This window comes from Lontra canadensis, unplaced genomic scaffold, assembly GCF_010015895.1.
Source record: "Lontra canadensis isolate GAN:19392208 unplaced genomic scaffold, GSC_riverotter_1.0 scaffold20, whole genome shotgun sequence".
In the NCBI taxonomy this organism is placed as follows: Eukaryota; Metazoa; Chordata; class Mammalia; order Carnivora; family Mustelidae; genus Lontra; species Lontra canadensis.
The window spans coordinates 16,898,954-16,921,952 of record NW_022631014.1 but is presented as its reverse complement, the minus strand read 5'-3'; the positions used below and the strand labels follow the sequence as shown (position 1 = coordinate 16,921,952).

The 22,999-nt window shown below is 51.5% G+C and overlaps 1 protein-coding gene across 1 annotated transcript in view; it reads left to right on the top strand.

Moving 5' to 3' along the window:
* The window catches only part of MYRIP (myosin VIIA and Rab interacting protein), a 374,614-nt gene that overhangs the window by 296,911 nt on the left and 54,704 nt on the right, over nucleotides 1-22,999 (top strand). Inside the window, exons 6-10 of the mRNA XM_032861130.1 lie at nucleotides 1,167-1,264; nucleotides 1,481-1,561; nucleotides 4,011-4,154; nucleotides 12,151-12,304; nucleotides 19,820-20,451. Of these exons, the coding sequence (XP_032717021.1) occupies nucleotides 1,167-1,264; nucleotides 1,481-1,561; nucleotides 4,011-4,154; nucleotides 12,151-12,304; nucleotides 19,820-20,451 (1,109 nt within the window). The remainder of the gene's footprint in view (nucleotides 1-1,166; nucleotides 1,265-1,480; nucleotides 1,562-4,010; nucleotides 4,155-12,150; nucleotides 12,305-19,819; nucleotides 20,452-22,999) is intronic.

The window sequence follows — 22,999 nt, the reverse complement described above, 5'->3', positions numbered from 1 at the left end:
AAGGGAGGGATGATTGAAATTCTCACTTCAAAGATTGAGTTTCTGGGAAAGCAGAGTTCTTCCAAGCACTCAGCTCCAAAAAGAATTTTGTCACCTACAGAAGCCCTCTGACGTGGGGCTATTTCCTTCCACCTGTTGCCATTTGCAAAAAATATGTTTGCTAAAAATATGCTAGCGTTATTTTTCTAAATCATGTGAGCTTGTATTTGTCTCACTATTGTAGTTAAAATCAAGGGCTTTTGCAGACAGAGTCCTGGACTCAAACCTCATCTCTCCTCCTGTCACACTGAGTTGCCTCAGCCAAGTTATTTGACCTCTCTGTGCTTCAGTTCTGTTGTCCATTAGATGACACCCACTCAGTGGACTGTTCCAAATGAACTTTGGCCACGCACATAACACTCAGCCTGGGGCCGGCAGGTAGTCGAGCTCGGTGAGGTTGGCCAGTGCTGTTGTTCTTGACAATATTGGCTTAGAGTCTAAACATTGCTTCCACGGGTTTTGTATTTGCATTAAACCATGTGTACTGTCCAATGCCCTTAGAACATTGAATAATTTCCATCCCTATCTTCACAGTGATACGTGAAATGCACAAAATAACACATAACCTTCATCTGAGAAAGCAGATGAAAGAGCCGTTATTTCTTTATATGAAGCACTTCTAGGAGAGCAGTTATCTGTAAGGCAGTCTGCCTGTCGGGAGGGACTGCGTGTGATGCAGTCATGCTCTCTCAGAGTGACTTGGCTGGGAGAGAGTCTGGTTCCGCGGGAAACTCCAGAAACTCCAGAGTCTCGGACAGACATCCAGCTGAGATGGGGACTGGAGAGATCTGAGGAGTCTTTTCAGAGGAGGAGCCCTTGGGCCAAGCCTTGGGGGCCCCAGGAACAAGGTCAGGTACAGAGCAAGGACCAGAGGAAAGAAGGCCAAGATATAGGAGCCATGAAGGGAGAGACAGTACCTCTCAAAGAATCACGATTTCTTGTGTCTGGGGTTGTGGGGGAGGGGGAGACTGAGGCAGGGGAGAAGGGCTGGAGCTGGTGCGCCAAGTTGAGCAATGGGAAATTAGCCCCCAGCCCCTGCAAGACTTAAACAGAAGAACTGAAGTGGAACAATCATTTGACTTGCCTTTCCCTTTCAGAAAGTGGTCTGTGTTCTGTTTACTCTATAGGACGCAGCATGATGGACACCTTGGCTGTCGCCCTGCGGGTGGCTGAAGAGGCCATCGAGGAGGCGATTTCCAAAGCAGAAGCCTACGGGGACAGTCTGGTATGACCTTGTCCTTGCTGGGGGGAGGTGTGGGGCAAGGTCCTGGCCGCCGGAAGAGAGTCCAGATTGTAGGGAAACCAGCCTCACAGTGGCTGTCCTTGACAAGAGCGGGGCCCACCCTCCCCCTGCGTCTCTGGTCAGGACTCCCAAGACAGGGATGGCCACATCCCCCGACCCACCCACCCACAGCAGCCATTCTCTTCCCTTCCTCTGCAGGACAAGCAGAACGAGGCCATCTACCTGCGGGACCACAAGGAAGAGTTGACCGAGGAACTGGCCACAACTATCCTGCAGAAGGTAGGTGGGCCCTGCCATCCCATTATGCCATTCACCCCCCACCCCTCCCCACCCCTGGCCCGGATCAGAGTCTTGGCCGGCGGAAGAGCAACCATGGTCCCCGTTGTTGTCTTGGGCACCATTTCTGGGCTACATCACGTTTCCCTTTTGTGCCCCGGGAGCCACTGCGGAGGGATTGCATGGCGCTGCAGACTCTGAGTGGAGGGATCCAATGGGGTCGTCTTTAGGGATCAAGCTGGCGGGTAAGGAGCCAGGAACTCAGCACTGAGCAGGTTACTCACCGTCTTCCTGTTTCCTAGCCTCCCCGCTTGTGCGTGTTTGCATGTGTGCACATATGTGTGTCCTTCTCACAAGTTTCGGTCTCCTGCTGACCCGCAGTCACCTCCTGCTACCTCCATGCCGTAAACTGTTCCTTGCATGAAGTATCCGTTCATTACTGTGGAGAAGCCAACCGCCCTAGACCTCTGTGTCTGCGAACAAGGATGATTTCTGTGATGCCACACGCAAGTTTCTGACACCACCTCAGTGTCCTACAACTCAGTTTTGACACTATCTATGCCGAGTTAGCACGGACCTCACAAGTTAAGGGCTCAGCCCCACCCGAGTGCCCCCACTGCAGATACCAGGGACAGGTGTCAGGTATCCCCAAGTTACCGCACTGATGTCCAGTCTACTACAAATCCAGGGATTCCCATGATCATTGATTGCCCTCAGTTGGGATAATTTGCTAGAACAACTCACAAAACTCAGCAAAGTGCTGCATTTCCAAAGACAGATTTATCATAAAGGATACAAATGAACAACCGGATGAAGAGATACACAGGGTAACAAGGCCGGGGAGGAGGTGTGCAGACCTCCATGCCCTCTCCCTCCAGCGCACTGCCCTCCAGCTCACTGCCCTCCAGCTCACTGCCCTCCCGGTGACACCAGGGGGCTGCCCCAGCCCTGGGCGCAGTCCCCCCTCACTCCCAGAGGTAGAAGGGGGAGCTGAGATTTCCCAGCCTTGAGTCATCTCATTAGCATAACAAAGACACTCCCAGGGTTTTGGGGCTCAGTGCCAGGAATCGGGGCCAAAGACCAAATGTATGTTTTATTGAGCTCAGTTTCTTTCTCGCTCAGGCATCCGCTCCCGGCTCATGCTGTGGGTTGGGCTCGAGTCCACGCTGTGTGTTCACTCAGGGGCCTGAGTAAAGGCACAGCAGCTACTGGGGCCAGGACCCAGGACAGGAGCACAGGAGAGGAAGAGGAAACTGCCATATGGACTAAGGCCCAGGCTCAGCCTGACTACTATGGTTACCCACTTCCTCCTCACCTGTCACTGACCAAAGCAAGGCACCCAGTCAGCCCACTGCCACAGGCTTATACTTATTGTCCCCTTCCTGGGACAGATGCAGAGTCACATGACAAAGAACTGCATTCAGGAAGCAATGAACAAGTTAAGTCTTCTGTTTTGGTCACAAAATCCATGTCCCTTCTGCACAGCACACACAGAAGATCCTCACTAATCCCCCAGAGAGCCCCAGATGTTTCATCCAACCCACAGTTCATAGTATATTCAATCCAGATTCCGGGGCTTTTACGCTGAGACCTAGGAACCAAGGAAACATGTTATCTGTCCCCATATGTCCAACACACACTGTCGGGGTCAGACCCCCGGGCAGCTGGCTGGCTCAGGATGTGACCAGTCCCCAGCAATCCCAGAGCCCAGGGAGGTGGGGGTACACTTTGGTCAGGCCCCCTATCTGCCCCAGGGCATGGCACCTCCCTTCCTCACTCTCCCTACTCGGCCTCCTGCTCTCATCTTATCTGGGCTACAAGGGCATTGAAGAATAAACCCAGATTGGTGGCTCAGAAGTCTTCTCAGCTGCCTCTAAGAAGTCAGGAGCCCAGACACCACTATACAAATAGATTCATTCTCTCTGTGTGGCTGTGCCCAGCATAGCAGGTGGTAAAAATGAGCCATCAGCTCCTGGCTCTTGGAACCTGCCCCCTTCACAGACCCTGCCAGTGCTTCCTGAAACCAGGATTTATAGCCAGAAACTGCGGGTTCAAAAGGCAGCTCCACTGTTTACAAGCTGTGCAGCCTTCACTGGTAGCTTAACTTCTCTGAGCCAGTTTCCTCATCTGCAAAATGAGGAGTCGTAGCCCATAGCTCTTAAGATTATTTTGAGAATTAAATGCCATGGAATGCATACAGTGCCTACCACAGTCTGGCCTGTGGTAGGCATTTAATGAATAGAAGTTGTAAGCATCATAAAAGGATGATTTACAAAATGTAAGGTGTTGTTCTGTTTTACCCTCAAGCATAACTGAAACAGATGAGTATGCTGTTGAAACTAAGTTCTTCTGTGGCTGAAACACATCCCAGAGATGCTTCCAGTTGCTCCACATAGCACCTGAAGGCCTGGCCAGTAACCTTCCCCCTTTTGTCCCCCCACCCCCTCCCCAGATCATAAGGAAACAGAAGAGCAAAGGCGAGCAGCAAATGGAAGAAGAGCCAGAGTGGTTGCCGCCCCAGAGCTGCATGGCCGAGGCAGCTGACCGGGGGACCGCCACACCCCCAGGAGGCCCCCGAGCTCCCTGCCCCCTCTGGGTGAGTCCCGAAGCATAATCCTGCCCCCACCACGGACTGGTGTCCTGCTCAGGCACTGATCAGAGCTGGTGCCCTAGACGTGGGGCCAACACTCTCAACCACTTATAGTTGACTCCTGTACCCACCTGACTGGGTAAAAGTACCCGAAGGGGGCCAGGGGGAGAAACAGAGAAAAGTGTATGTGATGGGGGCCGGGAGGGGCCAGAGGGGCCAGAGGGAGTAAATACAGAACAGCCTCCTGAGGATATGCAGATGGCTTTTTATGCAGGACCCATTTAGGAAAAATAAAGGTGTCAATAGGCATTTTTAAAATTCATTCCAAAAAGGGTTGAACTGTTCCTGTGAAAAGAACAACTTTATGAGGGCCCTGGGCTTCCTTACAGCTTCCACCCCTTGCTTTCCCGAACCCGAACTGTGACAGTGAGATCACCATGCCGTTTGAGGCACCGAAATGGCCACCTCTGGACACGGTGGTTGGGGGGGGGGGAGTCGGGGAGTGGCCCAGCCCTTTGTCCATCACCTTGAAATTAAGCCAAGGGCCGCAACTCAAAGCACAGGGCCCTTACTGTGACCCCAGGGTTGGAGCCTGCTTGTGTCTATGGTAGAACCAACAAGCCTGTAAACTCCTCTACCTATTGAAGTGGCCCCAGCAGAAGATGTGGGGGCTGGGAAGGCCAGAGGCTGAGGCCAAGGAACCAGGCCTTCTGTGCAGAGATTACACCTAAAACCCAGGGACTGGTTGGGAGGGCTTGTCTTCCAGCAGTGGTAGGAGCCCACGGTCCCAGCATGGGCGTGAGGTCAGGACAGCGCACACAGGTGCCATTTAAAACTGGCAAGTCAGAGACGGGAAGATCACCAGCACGTGTTTCCCCCACTCCCCCTGGGGGTCAGCGGCATTCGTCCCCTCTGTGAACAGATTGATAAAAACGGGTGTGCAGCCCAGCTGCGTGGTAGGCATGCGGTCCCAGAAGCGATGCCCAGTATCTTCACCATGTCAGTCCTCCCTGTGTCCTCACCAGCCACCAGATGCTCGAGGTAACAGGGAACATCTTTATTGCTTTATCGGGGAGTTAGCGTCACTGATTTATTGGCAGAAACTTCCCTTGTCAGCATGCCCATCAGCTTACTTTACTGCTGCCGTTGTGCACCTAAACAGGAGCGTCGGTCTGGGCCCGCTGGAACTGAATAATCCGGATAGCGAAGCAGGCCGGAGTACGAGTCTGCCCAGGGCTGTGGGAGCCCCGCTGAACGGCTGAGACTGGAAATGGACTTGGGGTTCAGCGGAGGGAGAGCCCCATGACCTTCAAATAGCCTGTCATTCAGAGGTTTCACTAACTCATCCTGCCGCTGCGAGCTCAGGCTGCACGCAGTGACGCCCTGCTTTCTGGGAAGTCTTTTGGAAGCATTTTCTGAAAGAGTCAGGCTTGGGAGGTGGGCGTCTCTAGGAGGTGTGAATCCCCCCCAGTCTCGGCATTTGACCAATACTTCCTCTATGTAGACTTTCTGTGCGGAGGGTGTTCATACATATTACTTCGTGAGATCCACACAAGGGCATCCTGGGTTCTCCCCATTTTACAGAGCAGTGAACTGTGGCCTCTCTAGCCTGAGCCACTGGAACTGAGTTGAGGTGTGGGGCAAGACCAGAACCCAGGTTTCCAGGCTCTGAGCATTTCCTCCACTCTACTCCTGTCTCCTGGGTCATGGGGCAGCTTGTGGATATGAAATGCCTGTTTTCCCACCAAATGTTTAGGGGGACCCCTTGTCATGCTTGCAGTTCAACCTAGAAATGGTATTCCTGCCACGTCATTGAGGCTGGAAACACTCTGTGTGTCCGCGGAGATGTGGGACAGTAGGCTCTAGAATGGGTCCGGACAGTGGGAACAGCCTGCAGTGGGCACCCCATTTCCACAGGAGGACAGCAGAGTGCTTCCTGCACACCCCTTCATCAAGTACTAGGTGAAAGTGGCTTAAAACAAGCAGCAGTGATGCTTCCCAGGGGGACCTCCCACTCAGCCCCTCAGCTGGCTGGAAAGACCCTAGTCTACCTGGGATGCAGGCACACGGGGACTGTGGGTCAGTCACACAGGGTTCCCATTTGCTTTGCTAAAACAAAGCTTCTCAGGGTTTCCTTTTCTCACCAGAAAATCTGTTTCGCCAAACGCCTGCCTCCCGCACGTCCCAATTGTCACGTTGGTTTCAACAGCAATGGAGACAGAGCACATGCATTTCTTACTTATTTGTCCTGAAGCAAATGACAGAATATGATTTATTTCTAGATTTTGATATAGGATAAGGCCTAATGGAAGTCCCTCTCCCACTGCAGTCATCTTTTGAATCTCAGGTATACAGTGCTTTGCAAGCTATGTCCACCTTCCTGGCTCTTGAATCCATCAGTGTGGGAGGGGGTGGAAGAGATCCTTGAGGCTATAGTTGGAGCAAAGCCCAGAAAAGCCACCGATACACCCCTTGGATAACACTTTAACCACCCAAATCACAGGGCCTGGCACCTTACAGAGGGGACAAGATCATCCACTCGCTCCTATTGCTAATCCTTCCATCCTTAACTTTGATGTTTGATCAAAGAAGTCCCCTCTTGGCCTCTCGGTGTGAGTTCTCCCTAAGCTGTGATTTGCAATATGTAAACAGCATATTTCTGTCAACATTATCAGTCAGGGACACGCGAATGCTTTGGCTTTCTCTATTCACGCTTGTACTCATGGGAGCTGCCGCAAACGAAGCAGCCAGAACCCCGGCATAAAGAGAAATCTATCATCCAGCTGGGTCCCTGACATGGTTTGCTCTTTTGAGCGGCCAGGATCTTTAGCCCCCCATTGTCCGTGGTCACGTATGTTCAGGCGATGGGCCAGCCCAGCACCGGACGTGGCAGCCGTTTCTCGATACAGGGCCATGGCCACCTGATGGCACCATGTTGATTTGTGGGGATTTAGTCATGGCCTGGGCTCAAACCCTTCCCCTCGGTTCCCAGGATACCTGTGAAAGAAGGAGACTGTGTGGATCCACGCAGGGGTGGGTCCAGCCCCTTGTGAAGGCCATTTGTAGCTCCTGGTTTGGTTTGAAGACAGCCACATGATTAGCGCTTTTATAAAACCTTATTTGGAAGGAGAGTCTGCGCCTTACCCAGCACTCAGTGATAAGAATCCATGGAATCTTGATTAATTAGCTGTTTAGAAAGGCTTACCCCAAGTTCTAGCTCTTCCAGCGACAAAGAGGTTGGCATACCTCCTCTGTGTGAGTGCTGTCCCATTGGGCTCCAACCCCATTAACAGGCTAACCAGACAAGCTTGCCAGCCCAGGCCCCTGAAAGGGCCTGCAGGGAAGGACTGGCTCCCTTCCAATGACCCTGACCCACCACTTCCCCCAATGTCTCAAGCCTTCCTCCCTTCGTCCTTATCTCCATCCTGTTGCCTTCTTCTCTTGTCTTCAGACCTTCATTTGATGCTACACGTGGGTCTCGACCCTTGGACAGACCCCAGCCTGACTTCCCTTGGTCAGGACCCCAAGCTCTTTCCCTCTGACCAGCACCAATGGTCAGGGCCAGCCTGGGACCTCAAGAGTTGGTACATCTGGGGGACAAAGGTCAGCCTCTCCAATGCGCTGTGCAGGATCTCACCTTGATGGCTAAGCCCGTGCTTTCTCCCCACCCTTGGCCTGCAACTGGTCCCTGTCCCCTGTGGTGAAAGTCTGTGCTAACACCATATCCCAGAGTTAGGGCCTAAGGGGGACTGACCCTGGCCAAGGCCACCATATTGCACAACCATTGACCTAGAATCCAGCATGATCAGTGCCCCCAGGTTGTACAGCATGATGACTGCGGTTCTAGCTGCCAATGAGCGGGAACAAGGACTGGTTAAGGAACAGATACATGTTTGCCCATCTCATGTTATATCTTTTATATCTGCACCGCAAGGTGCGGCTGTGGGTATTTTGGACCCATTTTATAGATGAGAAAACTGAGGCTAGAGCTTTACCATAAGTTGCCTGAGGCTCCACAGCTTGTGATTGGTGGCTCTGAGAGTTGACTACCTTTCTCCTCTTCCAAAGCCCTTCATCTAGCTTCTTCCTCTATGAAACAAGAGCAGCAGATTCAGCTATCTCTCAGGCCTGAGACTGCACTCTCCATTGCAGCGGCCATGAGACACAAGTGACTATTCAAATTTAAATTAATTAAAATGAAATAAAGTTTAAAATCTAGCTCCTCCATCGGACTGGCCGCATTTCAAGTACTCGGTAGCACCTCCGGCTGGTGGGTACTGTATTACACATTGCAGAACATTTCAATCACCCAGAAAACTTTACTGCACAGCACTGGTCTAGAATTGAGATAAGGAGGAAGTGATAAGCAGAGGGCGTAGATGCAGAAATGTGCCTCATCACTGGCCAAAGCCTGGACACGAAGCAGCAGGCCAAGTCTTGGCTCTTGGGGACCTCAGGGAAGGTGGCCCTCCAATCTTTTGACCAGCTGGTCTCCAACCTCCCCCTCTGCTCATTTGCACCATCACCAGAGCCCCACTCCAGGGGTTCCGACTCATGGGATCTAGAGTCCAGCCTGGGCATCCAAGTACCTGACCCAATTCTCCCCCGGTGAGGCTAATGGGCTGCAGGCTTAAGGATAGCTCTTTCTCTCTTGAGGAGGGCTCCCTGACCTCCCGCTGCAGAGGCCATAACCCTGTGGCCTCCAGGCAATGCCTCCCCTTTTTCCTCAGTTCCCCAACAACCGGGACCCTTCTAGCCCAGGGCATAACCATGCAGAATCTCAGAACACTGCAGGCCAGGCTGCTGGGCTTAACTTTGAAACCCAAACTCAATCCATCCCCTGTAGACAGGAGTTCTCCTGTGTTCTCTTGGAAGAAACTTGAATGTGTTCATTCTCTTGTTAATTTCCTCCCTTATTGTGTGATTCTCCAACAGTAGGGGATCCGTGCCATCCAGCTTTCAAAGCCTTAAGACGCAATATCCTAAAAGCCTGTAGTGCAGGTCTTATAATTCATTTAATGCCTGCCTCTTTGGGCGCATGTATATACAAAGTTGTCTTCATAATAACCTGGTGATCCTATTGATAATAACCGTGATGACCCCAGGGGCCAGGCTCTTAGGATGCGTCCAGTGACCAAGAGGCATCTCTCTGTCCCCTCTCTATCCTTCTCTATTTTTCTCAGCCTTTCCTCTTACGTGTCTGTCTCTTTCTCCCTCTTTCTTGCTCTCTCCTTTTACAGGATAGATCTAAAGTATTTTTCATTATTTATAATTACAGGATTGAATTTAGTATCTATGCCGGACCCCAAAAATACAAAGCAAAGCTTTGTCTCAGTTGTCATTCATCCTCTTCCTGTTTTATGGAATAACCTCCTTGTGAGTAAAGACCTCTTTGGTGCCATGGTCAGTCCCTCAGGGAGTCTGCCCTGTTGGCAGTGCTGATGGTCCTATTCGTCATAGCGACAGTAGACCTTTCCAAGAGATGCAAGGAGCACATCACGCCACTGCCCACACAGGGTAGGCAGCGAGTGTGGAGCAAGGTCTCATGATCATGCTGTGTGTTTCGCCCAGAGCGTCAGAGCCACCTGGCTCAAACGGCAAGTCCTGCCTGGCCGGAGCAGGTTAGCCAGGAGGAAGGTGTTCCCAGGCTTGCAGCATGGGCTCGGCACAGCATGGGGCCAGACAGACCCCAGGTCAGACCCTGTCTCTGCTGCCTGACCAACCATGTGCTTGGGCAAGTTATTCAACCCCTGCCTCAGTTTCCTCATGTGCACCCTATCAGGTCAAGTGAGAGCATGCCTATGTTGTCCTGGCTCAGCGGTAGAGTGTAATAAATACTCTTATTTTGACTAATACTCCTTGAGTGCTTTTTATGTACCAGGCATGACACTGATCCTTTTACATGAGGAAACTGAGGCACAGAACACTTGAAGTGCCCCCTCGCCCCCCGCAGAATCCCACAGAGCAAGAGGAAGCTGGCATTGACCCAGTGCCAAACACACCACCCATTAGCTGGTGCCTGAAGAGTTGAGGCTGACCTGTTTCAACACGCAGATTCTCAAGTTCATCTTTGCAAGACCTTGCTGGCACCTTGATACTCCTGGACCATGGACCAGCCATTCCCGCCCTCCCTTTATAGACATGCAGACACTAACTCAGGCCAGCCCTTCCTCTTATTATCAGACCTGCTTCTTCCGTGGACAGTAGGGTGGGTAAGAGAAAGGGAAGGAAAGCAGAGGTCATGGGTGAGAACAAAGGAGGGGGCATAAAGGCCCAGCTAGGATCATGAGCAAGTAAGACTCCAGTAATCCCTTCACTTCCCAGGAGCCAGAGGTTGAGCTAACTGGTGAATAAATGCATTATCCTGTCGCCATCTGCTGGTAAATATGTTTATTGCATTGAATTTGTGGCAAAACTAGGTCTGGGTTTCAGAATGGGAGCTTTTCCACCCTGGCTGGAGACAAGGCCAGAGGTGTCCTGAAACCTACTGAAGCCAGATCTTGGGGTCTTTTGTGGTTGTCAGGGTATAGTTTTCTTCTAGTGTGAAACAATGGCTTTCCTGAAATCTAGTGTAAAAGTCTGGGGTCCCCAACTCACTCGCAAAGAACAGAGATGCCGTCCTCCGTGTTAGAACCACAGGGACTTTTCATTTCTTGGTGTAGGCTTTTGTAGATGGGAAGCATTTTTGTCCCATAAAAATGGACCCAAGCTAACTCTTAAAGACACATACAGACAAATATAAAATACCATGTGACCCTCTATAAAGTGAAACATTCAGTGTCATTTTTCCTCTTTTGTAAGCATGTGTTCAGTGATTTATAGTGAGAAGCTGGCAGATATTAAAAAAAAAAAAAAAAAGGCAAAGTCAGGGCATAGAAAATGGCTCCATACTCTCCATACTGTACCTGGCGAAGGATGGTCAACTCCCTTAAGGAGCTGTCTGTCTAAACTCTGTCTGAAGTCCTGGAAATTCAGTCACAAACAGGCAACCAAGGACCACATCCAAAACACCATTCCTGCTGTCAAGGAGCTCACGGTCTTTGGAAGAACTGAAAGGTTGTAGTAGGACTGTAAGACAGTTATGCAGTTATGTGTGGGATTACATCAAAGGGGAGGCTTCTTGCCAGACCACGGTGGGATGAATGTCAGGGGTATATTACCTGAGTACACAGGAGTTTACCATAGAAAGACTTTTTTCTTCATTTTTAGTAACTTCATTTGACCATCAAATTTGATCTCTTTTCTCTCTGGAAGCTGTTCATCAGAATAAGGATTTAGCAAAATCATAGGTGGCTCCCTGAATACCCATCCCCATGAAAACCTTGTTTTCTTGGCACAAGGGACAGAGTCCGGGCTTTCTTGCCCTTGGAATAAAGGGAGCGGCACTCAGCTGAAAGCCACTTGATGTGTGTGTTAGCTTGGCTGTCCTCCAGCTCAGACCTCGCCCTCCATGTACCTGTGATATGATTCAAACAGTGTCTCCGCTTGTCCTTTGAAATCTCACTGCCTCCGCTTCTTAGGTAACAGCTCCTTTTCCCTTCTTTAATTCAGACGCTAAGTGGTACGTGTTGCAATAGTTGTAGGTTTGTGGATGGGCCATACTTGGCTCACGGATCTGTTGTAGGATTGACATTGCGCCCTAAGTTTCTGTGCGGGTTGCCCAACCTTGGGTTTGGAGGTCTTCCGAGGGAAGATGCTTTCTTTTTTGAGCACAGTTGACCTAAGAAATGTTGCCAGGAGGATGGCTGGATAAAAGGCTGTCTGCAGCCACTACCCACTAGGGTTCTGATGCTTTCGGGTGGACCTGGCCAGCTTCAGCAGAATCAACAGGGCCTGTTGGCACTGCAAACGCACTGTTTGCAGCTGGAAGCCCCAGCGCGGGAAGAACCAACACCATCAGACACGTCTTCTCCACACTGTGTCATCTACCAGAAAATGGAAGGCATCCCTTCCCATGACTGCGCCCCTCAGTCTGCTCTCTTCCCCTTTTTTTTCTCCACAGCAGTCCCAGTCTGCGTTCTCACTCCGCAGAGAGGATGCCCTGAAGCCCCCTTCCCTGGAGGCTTCATCGAGACCGCGGAGGAGCCAGGCCCAGCCACCTCGGGAGGAGGCAACCTTGCCCAGCTGGAAGAGCACGGACAGGCTGGACGAGACAAGTAACGGTTTTAAGTGGCATCTGGTTGGTCTGTGGGTCCCAGGAGTGCTGTTGGGAGGCTTCTTCCCGCTCAGCCCGAGTTGGTGTGGGCCCATTTGGGGCCACTGAGCCACCGAGTCATGAGGCCTCTACCAAGCACACACGTATAATGCAATTATGTTTTCCACTGGGCAGTCTTCCCGCTGAGACCTGTGGGACAATGGGGGCTGGGGTGCTCCAGGGCCAGGGTGTTAAAAATGCCTCAGCTTCCTGGCCACATTTCAGCTTCCCATTCCACATGGACCAGGAGAACAGGTCTCATGCAGACCAGAAACACTAATCCAACCTAGCAGGCTATGTCAGTGTTCAGAGGATTTGGGTCTCAGTGAGGGTTGGTTTTAAGAGTGTCCTTTTTGAAACCTTACATAATAGTGAGGGTGATACTCGCTCCCATAACAAAGAAACCAAACATTTAGGTGGCTTAACATACTAGTTTAGGTTCTCATCAAATACCAGTGCAATGCAGTGTCCTGGCTGTGGGAGGTCTGCGGAGGCCCAAGGCTCTGCTGTCCTCCACGGCCTCTGAGCTTTCTGCTGGGTCATTCACACTGGCCAGCAGATGGAAGAAGAGAGAACAGAGAAGTGAGTTCACCTGCTTCCTAACCACCTCAGCAGGGACATGGCCCACACCACTTTCACTCCCAGCCCACAGGCAGGAACCAGTCACACAGCCCAACTTCAGCTCAGAGGGCCTGGCAGGTGTCCTGGCTGGGTGCACACGAGTCCTTGATGGACATCTGTCATCCCCACCGCACCTGGGGATGGCCTGCTGCCCGTTCTTCCTGCTCCTTCTCCTAGAACATCCCACCTCTGCATAAAACCCTTGAGCTCCCCTCTCCAGAGACTCAACATCCATGACACACAGTCCGTCATAAACCAGTCTCATCACCTAATCCTTCACAGTGAAGATGCTCCAATTAGCTGAGTCACTTTCCCAAAGTTACATATCCAAAGGCTGGAGGTACTTGGAACCACATGGGTAACCGTTGAGGGCCACAAAGTCCCCTGCTCAGGCCACCCGGGTGTCTTGGGCTCTGTGACTGTCTAAGCCAAGATGCTCGCTCCTCCCTGGCACAGGTCTGTTCTCTCCTCACCCGACCACACATAACGGAAGCTAGGAGCATTGTCCTCACAAAAGAAGCCATGAGAGGATTCTCAACTCCCACTGTATGTCAGATCTAGAATCTGTTTCTGAACAACAACCACAAAAATTAGCAACAAAATACTCACCTTAGAAATAGGTTTTTAAAGATTGGACTATCGTTTCTACTCTCTAAGGGAAAATATTGAATCCACAGCTATTGAAACAAATTCCATTGTCCTCAAGGTGCAAAGAACCACAAAGCATGCAATGCTTTTTAACCGTCATTCTAAAAATTTCCCAAAACAGATCATTTCCATGTGAACCTTTTAGTAGAACCCACCCGCCAGTAGAATCTGCAGAGATTCTGGGAGCACATGAAGTGTTCCCTATTTATGTATATGGTTTGGGTTTTTGTTTTTGAAGTGCCTTTTTCCATTCTAAGTAAGCTTTTCTTTCCTTTCCTCCTACTGCCCAACGTATCTCTTCATTCATTCATAGGCTTTCTTCCTTTCTCTATCTCTCACCAGAGACTGAAAGTTCCCATAGAGAGGGGGCTCTAAAATTCCACAGGGCATATGTTTATCTTCCATAAACAATAATAACTACCCTCTAAACGTCACTTCACCACGTACAGGGTCCATCTGCAGGCATTACTTTATTCATTCCTCCAACAGCGCTACGGAGCGTTACCACCTTCTCACGTAGCCAACAAGAACCTTGAGGGACAATGAGGGTGAGTGTCTTGTTCAAGATCCCACAGCAAATGTGGCCAAATGCAAACATTATGGCTCGCAGGCTTTTTCAACTACTGCATGATAATAAGTGTCTCTCCCTCCATAAAGGCAAGCAAATAAGCAACACCACAACAAAAGCCTTTCAGAATTCACGCTTACACACGGTTAAGTTTAGAGGAGATGATCAGAACTTCTAGAAAACACTCCCTTTCACAAAATAGTTCCCTGCTGACTTAGGAGCATTCCAAATAAATTTGGAAAGGGTTTTTGATTTTCAAAACATGATTTCTTTTTACCTAATTTTCTGTAAAATGAAGCACCCGTGTAATTATGTATCAGTGGTACATAAACACAAAATTTAGTTCAACAAAACCACACACAGAAAAGATTTCATACTCTTCTCAAAAACTCCATGCATCTCTCAGGTTAGAGATTTAAAATAACAACCATAAAGCACTTGTGTAGAAAACCTCTGGTTTTTCTGAGGAATGCTTGACCTTGACATGCTAAAATGTCCAGACCAACCCCACAGGTCTCAAGGAGTGTCTCATCTGTTTAGCGGGAAGCAGATTATACCTGGGAGCAGGGCCCAGTCTCAGCAGAGCAGAAATGTAGAAGAGAGGAGACCCAGAGGTAGAGGTCATCTTGGCTAATGGCCATTGGCTATTTTCCGCAGTTCTATTCATGCCCCGGGGGAAAGGTGGCTTCCAGAGCCTGTTAATTCATGGTTGCGGTCAGCTGGAGGGACGCTGTGGGCTGAGTAAACCACAACAGGTCCACTTTGAGCCCCGGGAGAGCTCGCAGCAGTCAGTGGATACCTCCCCAAACACATTTCCCCTTGATAGACCTTGAATGAGCATCCACTATAGGCACAGCACATGCTCGGTGGTGGAAATAGCCATTGGGGACGGTGGGCCTTGCTCTGTAGTCGATGACTGGTTGTTGCCGCACAGTCACGGAAGAGAAAGAATTTGGACAAAGGAGAGAATGGAAGGGTGCAGGGTCCTCGATGGCTATTCCCAGAGGACTAAGAGAGTGTGGTAGTGGGACCCGAGTACAGCTTTGAGCAGTTCCGACCACGCTCCTTACAGGTTTTCACAGGGGTGGGCATTCAGGAAGCCCGCTATGCTTTTGCGGAGACAAAAGCTGGCCAGCTTCTAGCTTCCTCAGGAGAACGTGGTGAACTGGGATTGTGAAAGGCAGAAGAGGGGGGCCAGCGACAGACTGAATCCCTGCCTTCCGGGTAGCGGGTGTCGAAGGCAGGTACATGACCACATCTATAACACTGCCAGCCTGGGAGTCAGGCACAGAGTGGCATTCATCGGGGCTTTCCTGCTGTGACTTCCTCCCATGACCCCAGGAGAGGATGCAGACAGCAGGGCTGTGGAGGGCCTAACATCTCGAGCGCAGTCTTGCCCCCGCAACCTGTGGGTGCCTGGGTTCACCAATAAGTAGTCTTTACAAGCCCTGGGCAGGTTCCAGAACTGCTCACGGACTGGAGGTAGGGCAGTGAAGAAAATGCATCCTCTGGTCAGTGTTGTGGCGGGGCAAGGGGACTGGGGGTAGACAACCAGGAAAATTAGCTCTAGTATAGTTTAAGTCTTCAATAATGAAAGCTTTTTGCAAAGTCCAGAGAACAGAGTAATCTAGCTTCTTAAGGTAAGAAAGCCATGGATGTGTCCTTGAAAAGCAGCATGGGAGTTGGGTCTCCAAAGACCATCCAGAGGGCTGACTTAACAACTAAGTATAGGGCCCGGGGCGGGGCGGGGTGACCACACTTCTCCCCTCAAGGTGAACCCTTTCCACAGCCAGGGCGAGTCTGCTTTGCATCATGGGAGTGTGTCTGTATGCAGACTCTAATAGGAAGATCTGAGGACTTGTGGCTTGTTTGGAGGTGAGCTCAGGGAACACAGAGAGGGGAGGAGGGGACACGAGACAGGGAAGGGAAGGCAAGGCAAGGAAATGACTCCTTATGAAGCAGGGCTGGGGAACAGCAAGACCAGTGTAGAACACCCTCCTGGGCAGCAGCAGGCAAAGGAAAGGGGGTACTAATCCACCAGCTTCTGCTGCCACTGGTCGAGGGCTGCTCCCGGAGGCTGTGATGACCGCCACTGCTGGGGCAGCCAAGCAGCCTCTGCTAACCAGAGCACACCTCCGGCCAAGAATCGCAAGTGCTGGCAATTGGAGGCCCAGAGGGTGAAGGCCGAAGAGACCCACATCGCCTGCTGCTGGGGAAGTCAAAATCACCACTTAACTGGCCACAAACAGCCTCTCAGAGAGAAAGCCTGCGTATTTCTGGAAAAATCCAGGCGGGCTCTGTGGTCCCTGCTTCCACACCACCTGACCCATGAGACTGGGACATGGCATTGGGAAAATGCCGGCAACATAGAAACCCTTTTCCCCAGAAGACCATTACCACCACAACAGGTAGAGCCCGTTACCTGCAAATGACAGTAACACCGTCGTTAGGCTCTCTTCTGCATGTTTCCATGGCCAAGGACAGTAGTTGCTGTGGTACACAGTCGTAAATACAGGGTAGATAGGTATGAATCCCTGTGTAGGCAGTACGTGGCCAATGGTAGAGGCCAACTCGGCAGGCAGAAGGTAAAAAGGTTGAGGGGTAGCAGACAGTATGATCGAGGCTTGACATATGTTGTCTTCTAATAATCCTCTGACAGCCACAGAGGGTCGCATTGTCCCCAATTTTAGGTCAGGAAACGGGCTCAGAGGTGCTCTTTGACCAAGGTCCCCTGCCAGGAATCACAACTGGGGCTCAGCCCTGGCTCTGCCTGATTCCAAGTTCTAGGGGCAGCCCAGGGATGGATAAGGGTGAAAGTGCTATGAAGAACTCGTCTCCTGCTCTGAGCAGGCACGTGTAACTGGCTTGGTGGGTGTCACCTCATTTAATCCCCACACCCGGCGAGGGCGGGATTAGCTGTGCCCCTTTCCACCAATGAGAGTACCAAGGCTGAGAAGCTTCCCGAGCTTGCCACGCAGGCCCCCTGACTCAGCGGCCTCTGCTTTTCTCTCTGCGCCAGCTGGGGGTACGCAGCAGGCTGGAAAGGTCGCTGAGATCCAGCCCCCGGCAAAGGAACCTTGTCATCATCGGAAGGAGGGCTCAGCCACATGTGTGATCAGCCAGAACTCAGACTGGGTCGTGGCAGGAGCCAGACAGGCTGTCACCCTAGCAAGACCCAGGGAAGGAGGAGGCCACATCTGGGCAGGGAGACAAGAAAGTGCTCTGGGAAAAGAGCAACCAAGCAGATGAGGTCTTTGAGAGGTCACTGGAGCTTTGCCATGTGGAGATGCTGGTGGGGACAGACCCTAAGGGTAGAGGGAGCAGCCAGGGAAAGGCAGGACCCAGGCCCTCAGACTTCCAGGAAGACTGTGCTTAAATCAGCCCCGGGCCTGGAATCCTCCTGGAGGAAAAGAAGCCCCACTTTCTGACTCAAGAAGAAAGGGAATACAGATGTCCGGCCAGCCTGGGCTGCCGTCAGACAGCTGACGTGCCCCGGGGTCTCGAGCTGAAAATGTGTTCAACCAACATCTGAATTCCCTAAAGGCTGTGGCCCTACAGCAGTCCTGGTACGTACAGCACTCTGTGGACAACGCTGTGGAACACCAGGAACTTTTACTTCATTACATGAAACAGTAATCATTTAACTAATAGGAAATCTGTGTTCGAAACGACCTCTGGCAAGACGCTGCCCCAGTGTCCCAGCACAGTGGACCTGTGGCCCCTGGAGGCTTCCAGCCCAGAAGCTGGTGTCCGCACACAAGGGGGTCTCGTCCAAAGCCCCGTGGTCCTCATCACGCAAACCCCAGGGAGTCCTGTAAGATTTCTAATACAGGAACACAGCTTCTCTCGGCCATTGCTGTGCCCAAGGCAGCGGGGCTTTCCCAGATACTCGTGGTTGAGGAGCACCATACCATCCTGCTCACTCCCCGGGTGCACTATCCTGTCTGGCTTCCGCAAAAAAAAGATCAAGCAGCTGTCACCCTCTGCCATGCAGGTCTACCCTTGGGGCCCCAGCCACCTGCCATCACAGATGCTCTGGGCAAAACTGAGGCCACTGTTGGCCAACCCAGATCATGACCTCCAGTGAGGACCACTCCAGCCTCCCCTTGATCAGTGCCTTCATTGGCGTCCACAGCACAGTCTCTAAGCCAGAGCCGTCTCGGTGTTGGACAGAGATCATCCCAATTTGACTAGGTATGAGCCCTGTGACCTTCGACAAGTTATGTAACCTCGCTCACCTTTGTCTCCCATCTGTCAAAGAAGATTGGAATTACCAACCGCCTTCTCCCTCACATCCTTTCCAGAATGAGGCATGTGACTTGAGTTGAAAATAAACTTACGTGGTAAGCAGGAATAAACTCTGTCGCCCTCTGCGGCTCACACAGAACACTTCTGGGACCAGATGTGTGGGGTTTTTCCGTATCTACCAGTTCTCTGAGACCAGCCTGGGGGCCTCCAGCTCCGTGCTGACTTTGTCTCCCTGCAGGTAGCTCCCGATCCCACCATCAAGGGCTCAGGACCATGTGGCTTCTGACACCAATTACAAGTCCCATGTCGTCCCTCGGACTTCTAACCGACCAGCTGTGCACGACTCCCTCCTCAGGTTCAGTCGTTTGCTGGAGCAGCTCAGCTCACAGAACTCAGGGAAACACTTAGGTTCACCAGTTTATCATATAACAGAGGATACAGATGAACAACCAGATGAAGAGGTTCACTGGGTGAGGTCCTTGAGGGTCCTGAGCACCAAGGAGCTGGGGTGCCTCTCTAGGCACGCAGACGTGCCAGCCAGGAAGCTCTCAGAACCCCAGACTTGGGAGACGTTTATGGAGGTTTCCTCCCGTAGCCACAGTCGATCATTAACTCATTTTCCAGCCCCTCTTCCTTCTCCAGGGGATGGGGGTAGGGCTGAAAGTTCTGAATTTCTAATCATGGCTTGGTCTTTCTGGTGGCCAGTCCCATCTTGGAGCCGCCCAGAGTCACCCCCTTAGAACAAAAGAGGCTCCCGTCACCCGGGAAATTACAAGGGATTTAATTGGGGAGCCCTGTGTCAGGAACTGGGGTCAAAGACCAAATATTAACAGGAACTGGGAGCAGAGTCGGGTGCGTGCGTGTGTGCGTGTGCGTGTCTTATTTCACACTGCCATCTCACAAGGCCGTTGTGGGTAAGATCTCTAGGAATGCCAAGGGCAGAGTGTGTTAACCTTGAGGGAGCCCAGGGCCGGTGACAGAGTCCTCTCCCATCTGACCAGGGACAGCCATGGCCCAAGGACAAAGAGCCAGACCTGAGGCTGCTAACAGTAGCTGTCCCCCTAACCCCCTGCCTTTCCAACCCAGCCATCCCAGGGCAGGAGAGGGGCCATTCTGAGATGGAGGGGACTATCCACCCAGGCAGAGATGCACTAGGAACCTGACCTCTGAGTATCTCCTCATCCCTGGAGCGTTGGGCCTGCAAGGCCTCAAGGGGCTTCTTGGGTACCTTCGATTCTGCCTCCTAAAGAGGTGTGCCCTTTTGGACTTCCCAGAGTCAGCTGCTCCCTGGGACCCTGAGCCAGCAGTGGGGAAGACGCAGAGGGCAGCCTCGCCTTGCTGTCAGTTGATAACAGGCCTGTCTGGTTTTTCCTTCCCTCCCTCCCCCCGCAGACCTGGCCGAGGTTTTGCAGAGCCCCGATGGGAACTGGGTGGCCCTGAAGGATGGTACTCTGCCGCCCACCCGCCTGCTGGCCAAACCTAAGAGTGGCACGTTCCAGGCCCTGGAGGCAGCCTCCAGCGTGGCCTCTGCCTACGACGAGATGGGCTCTGACAGCGAGGAGGACTTTGACTGGAGTGAGGCCTTGAGTACACTGTGTCCACGGACCCGAGGCCAGCCCAGGAACCCCCAGCCTCTGCCCACACAGGCCCAGAGCTTCCACCAAGGCCCATCAGCCGCCAACTCTGGGCTCTCTCCGAACCCCGAGGCCATGTGCTCCGACTCGGAGACCTCCTCTGCAGGCTCTTGCCGGGAAGCTGGGTGCCGGGCAAGACTGTCCTGGCTGCCGAGGAAGGCCCCCAGGGAACCCACAGCAGAGAAGCTGCGCCTGCAGGGAGAACTGGACGTGAACTTCAACCCCCAGGCCCCCAGCAGGGAGACCTCAGACAGCAGCGAGCCTGAAGAGGCCCCCTACACCATGGACCGGAAGGCCAGGAGGTGGAGAAGGGCCCGCGTGGGCTCCAAGGAGCCAAGTGAGGAATTGTCTTCTCCCAACGCCCATTCCCAGGGGCTGGACATACAACAGGTAATCAGAGTGGTGTACGCTTTTCAGCCGGATGTGCCCTCCTCCAAGCAGGAGTGGTGTGGAAAGGGTTAAAATTCACAGACCCAGATTCTCGTCTTGGTTTGCTGCTAAGTAGCTGAGTAGCCTAGATAGGTTCTGTGACCTCCTCTCTGGAGACAAGAGCTTATGGCTCCAAGCGGGTTTGCAGTGTGACCCCCCAGAGCAGCAACAGCAGTGGGGAACGAGTTAGAATACACACTCCCAGGCCCTGCCCCACTCAAAAACTCTGGGGATGGGGTCCAGGCAGGTGCGATCACCAGCTCTCCTGGGGATTCTGCTGCCCTAAAGCTTGAGGGCCGCTGGCTTGGGGCTAAGGGTTTGGAGTCTAGAGACAGGCTGCCTGGCTTCAGATCCAGCCATGTGACCTTGGGCTAGGGCTCAGTATCTTCATCTGTAAATGTAGATACTATTACCACCCCCTTCAAAGGATGATGTGATGAGTGAATAAGACAATGTTTATAATGAACTAAGCTCTGTCCTAGACGTGGTACAGTGCTCAGTAAATATTACTTCAAGATGATAACTCAGGGCACAGTTTACTCACGTTCTGTGATTCTTTTGGCCACCTCCCATCCCCTCTCAGAATCTTCAGTGGCTCTGCCCATAAGGATTAGTTCAGGAACCTCCTTTGAGACTCTGATAAAATCTATGGACTCTCTCCGCAGAAAAATGCACACACACACACACACACACACACGCATGCATGCACTCTCACACCATTTGCTTTGAATGACCTTATAGAAACAATGGATTGCATTTGAAACTGAGAGTCTAATGGAAGATCTAGTTAGGTTCCTCTCCCTTCTGTAGGCTCACAATGCCGTCAACTTGACTTTTCACACTCCTGGAGAAACCACACCCACTTCTGGAACCCTACTGCCTCTCCAGTAATAGTCAACCACCGTGCCCTGCATCCTTAGTTTGGGTCTCAGCAAAGCAGCCTCAGAGTCAAGAATTCAGGTGTAGGTTTAGGTGGAAGGAAATCCCAGGAACCCCAAGAGTGAGCCAGGGCAGTGAGAAGGGCCTATTAAGGAAGGCTATAGATTACTGGGGCTGCATCCCACCAGGGACCCTCAGAGAACCATGTGGGACACACCCCTCACCTGAGGACAGTAGTCTTCATCCACAGTCTCCCAACTGCCTTTGGTACAGAGTGTCCCCACCCAAGGGAACATTAACTCCATGCACAACTGAAAAATCCTTCAGGCAAAGAAGAAGAGAGAGACCCAGTTCTCAGGTGGGAAATGATCAGTGAGCCAGAAACTGTCCCCCGTGGCTGCGGGCAACTCAGGTTGCTCTCTGGGATGCAGGTGGGGACATCACCTTTGTCTGCTATGACTGCGAATGCATCAGCCGGATCCCTGATGGAGAGGCCCCCGGGGACATAGTTGTGGACTCAGAGGCCCTCAAGTCCCAGAATCAGGCATCAATCCTGCCTGAGCTGCTAATATGTTGCCTAGAAAACATCCTTTCTTTGGTCCAAGGTCTCGTGTTTTCCTCTGTAAAACCAGATCGTTACAAATTTGCGCTGTGGGGCTGTTGCAGCCCTACAGCAGAAATAGAAGCTTCCATTCAGTGATGATTCTTTGTGCTCTAGCTCAAGGGGAGACTGTCTGACAAGAGACTTTGGGTCCCTTGCCCAAAGGGATAGTCTTTTTTTTTTTTTAAGATTTTATTTATTTGAAGATTTTATTTATTTGACAGAGAGAGATCACAAGGAGGGAGAGAGGCAGGCAGAGAGAGAGGGGAGGAAGCGGCTCCCTGCCCAGCAGAGAGCCCGATGCAGGGCTCGATCCCAGGAAGCTGGGATCATGACCTGAGCCGAAGGCAGAGGCTTTAACCCACTGAGCCACCCAGGCGCCCCCCGAAGGGATAGTCTTAAAGGTTGTCTGCCTGATTCCCTTGCCATACATCCACACCCACTGGCTGCGTGAAGCTTCCTGTCTATTGGGAGGTGGCTTGAAAGTTGTCTTCTGGGGGTCATCTTTGCAAGGCACTGAGAGGGAGAAGACGGGGCTAGTGTTCTCTCTGCCTCCCTGGCAGTATCCTCTCCTCCCCGGTAGGTGGCAGTGGTGTTGCACTAACATAAGTCCTCCTTGCTCTCCCTCTTCCTTTATTAAGGCAATTCTCAAAAAAAAAAAAAAAAATTACATGTAAATACACACACACATACACACATATATACATACTATATATATATACATATATATTTTATAAGGTTAGATATATTTCAGGTTAGATCTTATATATGTGTGTACAGGTACATACAGGGATGTAGATGTATTTTTAACTGTTTGCATATTTCTTAGTTATATAAATAAATGAATACAATGTTTTAAAAAAAAAAACTGTGAACATACAGATATAGTCTCCCCCGACCACAACCTAAATCCCTGCCATCACCCCCAGAATGACTTCAGTGGTATGTATTTATACATTCACATATGTATAGGACATTTAGAAATACACTTCTGAAAAGGTGTCTGTATTTTCGCAGCGTCATCCTCTT